Consider the following 10,597-nt stretch of genomic DNA (forward strand, 5'->3'; position numbering starts at 1 on the left):
TGAGATAGTTTCAAATGGTCTATAATTAGAACATCCAAATTTTTTTACACATGTTTGTGTGAGATTTTGAAGTTTGGGTGCTTCCTAGGATTTAATGATGGTGTAGTCAATCATATGCTCCAAAATATAAACCTCCAAATCTTTAAAGAGGATGAGAGTTTCATTTCAGATATTTTTCCAATAAAAAAGTCAATTGTGCTATATCAACCAATAAGACATCAAAGACCTTCTAGTAGGAGGAGGAAAACTTTTGGGACATTAGCTAGGCCAACTAAATTCACAACGAAATCCCTAGTTTTTTTAATAAACATAGCAATCTTGGTGTGTCTCTACCCTATGCATTCAAGTTTTATGTGTTTCATGATGAAACATCTCCTTAGAATGAAAACACACATATAAATAAACACACACATATATATACATACATATATACATATACATACATACATACATACATACATACATACATACATACATACATACATACATACATACATACATACATACATACATACATACATACATAAGTACACACATATATACATACACACATACATGAATGTATATACATATATATATACACATATATAAATGCATACATATTGTTGGTTAACAAATTTGTCCTTCTTAAATACCTTTCAAAAATGACTCACAAATGCCCAAATTGAGATACTAAACTAACCACAACACAAAACTGGACAACCAAGACAAAAGACATACAATAGGAAAAGGAAACTAAGACCCTTATGCACCCAAACTAGGTGCAACAAAAACAATTCCCAAATGGATATGCAAAGCCATTAATTGGTTGGGAGAAATATGTGCCATTCTAGAACAATAGACTGAGGAAACAATATAAAATTGAGAATTGTGGCCACCCGACGACTGCTTCATCACTAGATCTCAGATTCATGAAGTGCAAGAATACCCTGTACATGTGTTCACCTCCAAAAAGCCATTTTTCATCATAAACTTCTGAATCTTCTCTAGTCCCCTGCATAGCATTACTCAAGCCCTTTTCAAATTTTGATTGCAAAGAATAATGCTCAGAAATTCCTAAAGGAATGGCTGCATCATCTTTAGAATTTCTACTATTAAAATCATCGCTTTTAAAAGAAATTTCAAGATTCATATTGAGTTTGGAATAAGGAAAGACTTCATTAAACATAGAATCTACACTAGCTAAAAAAACTTCCATCTTTCTTTACTGCAATCAGATCTGGAAACTCCCTATCCAAAACCAAGGCATGAGATCAATTAATACCTGAATTTTTTATGTGAGAGTTCTCTCCTTCAATGGATGAAAAAAACTGACATATGATTTCCTCTTCACAAAGAGAAATGTCTTCCAAAACCTTCAACAATTCTAGAGACTGCAATGCTTTTACAACTTGACTACTTTCTTGCTCTGTATTTATTCTAAAATCTTCTTTTCCTTTCACATTTTCAGAATTCAAAAAATATTTGATAGAGCATGATTTTGGTTTATTTCTAACACAAGCCTCATTAGATAAACCTTCAAATAACATTATTGTATCTTCAAAGTGAAATGATTCCAGAATACATTCATTAAAATCTTGCAAAGAAACATTTTTACCATTTTCTTCTATAAAATTGAAAGTTGCATATTCTGACTATGTGTTAATCTGAAAACTTTCATCTTGAAATTTTTTTTGGACATGCTGACTTCCAATGATTTCAAAAATAAGACTTTCTATTTCTGGAGAAGGAAAAGATTTCAATGAATCTTTATCATTCAAGCTCACAAGTCCTCCAATATTGTCTTGATCATTCTTGCTTAATAATGTTAAATCTTCATGAGGTTGGATCGTTAATCCTTGGACTTCTTGCTCACTCAAAAATGAATAGTTGCAAGAAAGAAAAGAAAATGAGACAACTGTCCAGCATCCTCCTCATTAGTTTGTAATTCCTTTTTAAGCTAGGATATTCTCTTCTCACGTGCTTGCAACAAATTTGTCCTTTCTTCTATCTCTTCCAGCTTGTGAAACCTAGTGCAAAGGCTCAACCATAAGAGTGTAGATATGTGATCATCTTCCATACTCTTCTTGTTTTTTACAACTTCAGAAATACTTTCAATGCAGCGATCCCAAAAGTCATGCAACACTTTGTCATCCATCTCAAGAATTTCTATGACATTAGGGTCTGGTCTTCTCCCATTTCTTCTAACTTTTTGATTTTGCATAGTTATTCAATAGAGTCGCCAGTCTCCTTGCACACAGAGATGTCTTCAAAACCCAAAGAAAGAAATGATTGATCTTTTGATTTCGAGTCCCCAATAGAGTTGCCAAAAATGTGTTGGTTAACAGATTTGTTCTTCTTACATACCTTTGACTCACAAATGCCCAAATTGAAAGACAAAAAGAACCAATAGTTGAGTCACTTGTAGTGGCAATTGCAAGTGCTCTCTGAATTTTGATATGAAAGTACAACTCCCTTCGTTGGATAAAATGTATATTTTTTTAATATGCTTTTAACTGGAAAGCAATAAAGGCAACTAATATCTTCTCATAGCCATGGCATAGATGTGAACAACATATTTATAAACAAGAGGATACTGGAGTAAAAGACACAAAGATCCTTGCCCACATACCCACAACAAAGAGGAAAAAGATTAAATACTTTTTTAGATGTATGAATGAGTGAGAAATCAAAGTCTCTGCAATAAACATACACATAATTGGGATGTACAAGAAATCATTATAAGAATAATTGGAATGATTCACATGCCAAATTACAGTCAAAAGAAATACACACAAACACACAGATTTGAAATATATTTCTTCCTTTTTCATAATACAAATAGAATGACTCAAAGATCATCTTATTCCTATATAATGACTATGCCCAAAAACAGAAAAATACATTCTTCTTTTCCCCTTTTTACAATAGAAAATCAGAAAATTTACCCTTGCTACAATGCAAGTTTCCATCAAGCCAAAGGAAAGAGACCCCCCTTATCTTTTTTCATTACATATATACCCTCCTTTTTCGAGGAGACTTTTAGTTAAGATAACTGATTCTTGGAAAATATTATTGATTACAAAAATATTTGTTTTTAACCTTTCACCTTCCTGTGGAATTGCTGCTTTCCAATTGATTTAAAATATTTTAAAAATGTTTTAAATTGCTGCTCTCAAACTGAGTGAGAAAATTTTTAATTTCTCTTACAACCACTTTTTATTAAATTCACCACCGGTTAATCGGGCATCCCAAAGCCATGAAAATTTGTGAGAAGTTATGACATTTTAAATTATAGACGAGTTTTTAACAATTTTTTAACAACTCGCCAAATCAAGATACTTCCTTTGTAAACTGACCCTGCCAACCATATTATTGCATTGAGAAAATATTAAAATAATATATTATGTGAGCTTGTATGGTCATGAAATTAAATCTAGGAACATTTAAGACCAAAATATTAGGTGGGTTGTCCTTAGATTAAAATAATCTGCAAATTTGTTTTGGCTGCATTTTTGGACTGTCACAGACTGAACGGTTGAACCTTTTTTATGTTGGTTTGGAGTTTCAATGCAAAAAATTCAAAATTACAGACTTTGCCCACAATATGATTCATTAATCACTTTGCCTTTACATTCTCATGTGTGTTGAACTTTTCAACCTTGAACCTTTGAATTGCGGGGTTCAATCAGAAGTTTCAAAATTATAGACTTAGGCGAACATAAAGATTAAGTCATGAGATTTTTCAAAAACAAATCTACAACTTGGGAAAGTGATTTTTAATTTTTTTTTTTTTAGATTTCCAAGTTCAAAAACTGGGGCAACACATACAAAATGCATACTTGTTTAACGTATGTGTTAAGATTAATAAGAAAAACACACATATGTTATGCTCAATAAGAAAAACATGTACACAATTTGACTTGTACAAGATTGGATTACAAGCCTTAGGCTATTGATGTTCAATTGTCTCATTTTGACATGAGTTTCTCTTTTATTTATGTTTCTTAACTTTCTCATCATCAAGTTTACACATCATAAATTGGGTCTTAATATAATTACCACCATAACTTCATGTGTCATTTGAGCTTTCTAATCATATAATATTTTTTACATTTGAACAATATTAACGTGTTTATTTTTAATTTCTTTTACCAATGTTTCCATGTAGTTATAAAGACATATGTGTACCATTTTTAATAACTTTTGAAATGTTTGTCCGCATTTGAAATAAATTATATAATATCTTTCTACATTACATTCTTTACACATTCATTTTTTTATTTTTTTTACATTTTCAATTATTTTTGAACAATTTATGTGACATGCATTATTAGTCATCTGATTTTCAGGATGCATCATTTTGAAAAATCATTAAAAAAATTACTCAGCAAAATTACAATTAAACATACAACTTTTAGTGCTCACTCTTAACTATATTCCTACCAATGGGTTTTTTAGAATTCTAGATGCAACTAAACAAATTGGGTTATGTGCGTGAAATATTTGACCCTATTAAATCTATCCATTTTTGAAAAAAATATAGTAGTTTAGAAACTAGATTTAGAGTACTACAATTCTTGTTCTTTTAGTATCTTCATATTTTAAGTGCATATAGATGATAAAAAGAACACTTGAGCTCAATATCATATAGTGATTGGGTGAGCTCAATATATTTCATCTAAAAAATATATTTTCATTATATGGCATTTAGTATATTAAATTAGGAGTTAATTAAAGAAACACAAATATTCTAGGGAATAATTCAACCAAAAAACTATCAAAGAATTATTATTTTTTTCCATGGAAGAGGTAAACATATCAATACCATATTTCATTTCATCCAAGAGCTTTTTGGCAATGAAGAAATCAATTTGTAGTTTTGAAGTTGAAGAACAAGTTCCAGATAATTTTATCAATATCATATTTCATTTCATCTAAGAGCTTACTTGCAATGAAGAAATCAATTTGGAGTTTTAAAGTTAAAGAACAAGTCCCAAACATATTTAAATAAAACTCTAACAAAATCATAATTTGGGTGAAAGAAAATCGAAGAATAATCAATTTGATGAGGATTTAAAAGAAGAAAATCTAGGCATAATCAATTTGATAAGTCAAATTTAAAAGATGTTAAAAATATTAAACTTTGTCAAAATGTTTCTTATATCTTAATGTAACCATGTTTTGTTTAATCCCTACAAAATAATTAGTATTCATACCTAATCCATACAAAAATCTCCAGATATTTAAAACTATAAAAAATACTTATAAATTAATAATTAATTCAAAAATTTAAATTAATTATTTGAAGAAGTAACAACTTAATAATTAATTTTAAGTTTTATATTAATTATTTGAAAAAGTAACATCTTTGCAAAACAAAGAAATTTATAAAATTTCAAACATAAAATTAAATTTCTAGATAAGTTTTTTCTTTATGTACACTATTATTTGTATATGTGAAATAGTAATTTGTTTTTGATTAAAACAATGTATAGTTAGAAAGCACATTATGATTTTATTGTTAAAAAAAGAGCAAAATTCTAATTATATTTTGCTTTTTTGATAGATAATTATTTTTTTCTTTTTATTAGTGTCTCATTTGAACTTTTAAAATGTGACCATTTTTACATATTCTTTTTTAAATAACATTATTTATAAATGATGATATGAACACTATTCATTAAAAAACTAAAACATTTAAAATAAATATAAGAATAATTTTTTTTAAGACTAAAAATAAGCTCAATAATTTAACCACCATTCGAGAGAGACAAGTTGACAACCATTCAACACCCAAAAAGTCAAATAGAAGCCCACAACAACTTAACCACCATTCAAATAAAACTCGCAACAACTTACCACCATTCAAACCAAACAACCATCCAACACAAAATAGTCAAATAAAAACCCAAGAATCACAAAACATAGTTTCACAAAAAGTGCACAGTTAGCTACAACATGTTACCTATCTATACATTAATAATATTTGGGTGACTATTCTTATTTGCCTTTGTACACAAATATTCAGCATTCACCTCTTAATTCTTAGAACATTTGCATGACACATCTTAAACTCTTGCCCGCCAACAGCAAATCAAATGCTGTGTTGATATCTGCCAGAGGTTTCTCATGGGTGATAAAAGTATCCAAATTAATCTCCTGCAATAAAAAAACAGGTGCATATTAAAAGAAATAATGGCTGATCCCAAACTACAATAAGGAACTAAGGACTTGGGGTAGATTTTCTACTTTGTTCATATATTTCTCCACAAGCTCAGGCAATTGTGTTTTCCCTTTGTATCGTCCAAGTATTGCTCCTACAATTCTTCTCCCGTAAAGCAAATCCAATGGAGTGAGAGATATCTTGCGTGGACTAGGATCTAGCCCCACCAACACTGTCAAACCCAACAACTACAGTACAATTTCACACAAATTGCAGTGACAATTTGTTCAATGTAGCTTCATAAGAAAACAAAGGAAAGTGACTAGTGACAAGTGGACAACCACTATTATGATGTGAAAACACACTCATAATAATTTGATTTGGAAAGAAAGAATAGTATGTAGGTACCTCATTAGTGGAGGCAAATGCCTGGTGCAGAACATCAACATTCCCAGCGCATTCGAAGCTGTAATCCACTCCTCCATTAGTCATGCCTCTTATTACCTGTCGTTATTGTACCATGTTCAGCAAAAGAGCTGTAGATATTGTCATTGCCTCAGTAATAGTTAGGATGTATTTAAAGAGACATTGTACTCGCCTCATCAATCGGTTTCACGTGATCTTTTGGATTAATGCAATCAGTGGCTCCTACTACTTTGGCTGCAGTTAGAGCCATGTATGTCAAATGCAAGCTTAATGTTATGCTATCAAACAATGAATTTATATCATTCCCACAATATAATGTGGGATTTAATACACATTTATAGTTTTGACTTGTTTAGATAGATAGTTCATTTGGAGTTTAGATAGATAGATCATCCGAAAGCTAGGCATCTGATCTGATATTTACATAGTTTGGGGAAGACCACTTACAATTCATGTTCTAATAACTGTTCACTCCTTGCACACTCAACCTCTCAATTATTAATTTTAAAGAAACCAAAAAATAAGTAACTAAAAGTCTATTAATAAATTTCGCATGTACCAATAGCCATTCATTTTTTTAGCATTTTTAGACCATAAATACCTGTACACAATCGTATTTGCTAAAATAATGTTTTATCTTACAATGTTTATATCATAACTGTTACCTTTCTCGAACTTGTCAGGATTGATGTCTACAGCGATGATCCTGGATGCACCATTAATTTTTGCACCTTGTACAGCCTACAAAACAGAAGTTAAAAAAAGCCTGAACTGGGTGCACGTTAAGAAAGTCTCTTATATCATGTTTTAAACTAAGACAATGCAACGATGGATTGTAAATTGTTTTGAAAACTTTAATGAAGCTGGGTAGTCGATTTCTAGTAATTACAAGCCAATTAGAGTCATGAACAAAAACAATTAATAATAAAACAATGAGATGACCAAGATAGTGAAGTACGTCTTAAAGCTATTATTTTTTATTAGAAAAATATTTATGAATGGTTTTATAAGGATTTTAAAATTTTGTACATTAGGAATAGATAGCAATCTGAGATCATAACCGTCAATAAAATAAATCTAAAAATAAAAAAAGTCTCAAGTAACAAACAAACACTTACAATAAGAAGCAACCAAAACAATAATCAAAGGTTTGAATCCAAACCTTATTGTTTCTTAACTAACCAAAAAGACCCCAAGAAACAAACAAGCACTTACAGCAAGAAACATGCAAAACAATAATCAAAGATGGTTGAATCCAAACCTTATTGTTTCTTAATTAATTATGTATAGTTTCAGAACTCCTAAAAAACTGTGCTACTTATAAAATAAAAAATACAATAAATTTAGTAAATTTCTACCCTTTCCAGACCAACTAGAATCAAATAAAATTATGACCTAAAAGCTGAGGCTAACGTTATTTCTACCATCTACAATCACTTAGTCATTTAACAATTAGAGGAAGAGATAAAAGATGAGGTCAATGCTATTTCTACCCTTTACAAATCAATTAGTCATTTAACAATTATCACAGAAAAGATAACAGATGAGGCCAATGTTATTTCTACCCTATACATAGATAAAAGATGAAGTCAATGTTATTGCTACCCTTTACAAATCAATTAATCATTTAACAAATATCCTGAAGAAAAAAGAGGAGATCAATATTATTTCTACCCTCTACAAACCAACTAATCATTTAACAATTATCAGAAAAAAGTGCTTTAGAGCCAACTAGTTATTAACAATTAGAGATGAGGTGAATGTGATAATATATTAATACCCTTTACAAGCCAGCAAAAGTCACTAACAATTAGCAGTAAAAGATGAGGTAAATGGTCTAAGGACATATATTGAATATCCAATGTAATGTAATAAGCTTGAAGAAAGATGGGGGTATTTACTGCAAGTCCAATGGTGCCAAGTCCAAAAATAGCCACGGTTGATTGAGGTCCCACATCAGTTACATTGCAGACAGATCCAATACCTGCAAATCCATATTAGACTGTGTTAGTCTCAAATAAAAGAAATCTTCTTCACTTACATAGAAAATCATTTCCTATATCACCTAGGGATTGGAGCATATATAGTAAAAATTAATGGATATGTTGAAGATAATAAGTGTGGCATGCTGTCCTGTCATAAACAATGAAAAATCCCAAATAAAATATAAATATTTAAAGAGTTTTTATGAGTTTGATCAGCTGACCACGGCAAGATGAGTGGAACTCATATCCTTATCCAAATCCTCTATAAGGAACTATATCTTATCCAAATCCACTACAATGAACTATATCTCATCCAAATCCTCTGAATTGGAAAATGATTTTTACAATGAAAACAGTAAGCATTGTATAAACTGGGCTAACAACTAGTAAAATTGTCAAGCATGGTAAATAAAAAGAAAGCTAGTTTTATCTACCTGTGGCAACACCGCAGCCAAGCAAGCAGACCTTATCTAAAGGTGCATTGGGATTGATTTTGGTAACGCATGCATAGTCCACAACTGTATATTGGCTAAATGTAGATGACATCATGAAATGGTAAACCGGCTTCCCACCAATAGAAAACCGAGTCTCTCCATCATTTATCATCACTGTTCTGAAAAGATCAGCTTTATACTTTTCGCACATATTTGTATCTTTGGATTTACAGTACACACAATCTCCACACTCTCCTGAGGATAAAGGAATCACATGATCTCCTGGCTTCAGATCTATCACTCCTTCTCCCACGCTCTCTACTAATCTGTTATCAGACAATATATCATATTGAGAACTATAATAAAGATCAAAATTGCATTTTCAATTGTACATATAATCTGGAAGAAGTTATTGTGCATAGTTTCGGTTATCAGTTATGTAAGTTATTTTTTTAGATATTTCAGATCAAACTTTATAATTTATCATTATTCTGTTTTTTATTATTCTCTTTTTCTTAATGATGGATCATGGAATTTGATCTAAATTGTTGAAAAAAAAATCACACAAATGATAACAGAAACTAAACACGATAACATTATGAACTGCGAAATTCATATGACTGTAAAAATTATGTTTACCCTGCACCCTCGTGGCCAAATATGCGGGGAAATTTGCTTTTATCCCCATTTGCCCAGAATGTAACGTCAGTATGGCAGAGAGAAGTATGGGTAATTTTTATCCGGACTTCCATTTTCTTTGGAGGATGTACCTGCACATCCTCTATAACCAGGGGCTCCTTTGGCCCCCATGCTACTGCAGCTGGAGATGAACAAAATACATCAAGAAATGATCACAAAAGCCCATTTCCATATGATTTATAGAAGTCAATCTTAGTATCAAAAAGTTATAACTTACCTTTGCAAGTGATAACTTTCCCATCAGTGTCCATTTTCTCAAGCTTCAAATCTTAAAAAACATAACGATTGTGTAGATAAATAGTGAGCTGCAACTCTATTTAATAGCTTGGAGTGCTGTATATTCTAACATCTAAACTAATGGCTAAATTAGAATGTGATATTTGGAGAGAATGCATCAAGCTGATAGTGATAGCTATCACAATAACGAAGGCTGAAGCTATTCTAGCTTCAAAACAGACCTTTCGTACAGCGTGTTGTGACAGGTTAGTCAATCGTAACTGTTAATTGCAAAATCGACGGTATACAACGCACGACTAACTCCATACTGTCTTTTTGAAGCCAGAATAAATGCATCCAATAATCAATGCATTTACATTCATACCAAAAACAAAAGGAAAACAGTCATGAAGCCTTCTGTACATAATTCCTGCCTTACATTTCTGGAACACAGAGAAAGGAAAAAATCTTAAAAGCCTTGTGCATAAAGCCTTACATCTCTCTAATAATTGCTTGGATTACAATTTTATAATTCACAGCTTAATATCTTAATTGGCCTTTTAATAAGGTTAATTTAGCAATTGAACATAAAATCTTATTTACGTCATACATCCATCTTTTAACGTGATACTTTCCAGCCCTAATACAATATATTTTAATTATTATTATAGATTTTAAATAAAATTTAGATG

The 10,597-nt window shown here is 30.8% G+C and overlaps 1 protein-coding gene across 1 annotated transcript; it reads right to left on the minus strand.

The window, feature by feature from the left end:
- Positions 1 to 5,863: 5,863 nt before the first annotated feature.
- On the minus strand, positions 5,864 to 10,348 carry LOC131032320 (alcohol dehydrogenase 1). The gene is made up of 9 exons (XM_057963263.2): positions 9,907 to 10,348; positions 9,630 to 9,810; positions 8,991 to 9,316; positions 8,473 to 8,555; positions 7,237 to 7,312; positions 6,744 to 6,805; positions 6,554 to 6,649; positions 6,232 to 6,393; positions 5,864 to 6,141 (listed from the first exon to the last, which is right to left on the minus strand). The coding sequence occupies exons 1-9, from the start codon at positions 9,938 to 9,940 to the stop codon at positions 6,028 to 6,030; spliced, it is 1,134 nt and encodes a 377-aa protein (XP_057819246.2). The 5' UTR covers positions 9,941 to 10,348; the 3' UTR covers positions 5,864 to 6,027.
- Between the last annotated feature and the right edge of the window lie 249 nt (positions 10,349 to 10,597).

The sequence above is a fragment of the Cryptomeria japonica genome, chromosome 8 (genome assembly GCF_030272615.1).
Source record: "Cryptomeria japonica chromosome 8, Sugi_1.0, whole genome shotgun sequence".
NCBI lineage: Eukaryota > Viridiplantae > Streptophyta > Pinopsida > Cupressales > Cupressaceae > Cryptomeria > Cryptomeria japonica.

Coding starts and splice junctions, on each gene's coding strand:
- LOC131032320 (XM_057963263.2), bottom strand. CDS start 9,940: ATGGACACTGATGGGAAAGTTATCACTTGCAAAG. Junction 9,811..9,906: donor GAAAGTTATCACTTGCAAAG/GTAAGTTATAAC, acceptor GTTCATCTCCAG/CTGCAGTAGCATGGGGGCCA. Junction 8,556..8,990: donor TGGCTGCGGTGTTGCCACAG/GTAGATAAAACT, acceptor ATGGATTTGCAG/GTATTGGATCTGTCTGCAAT.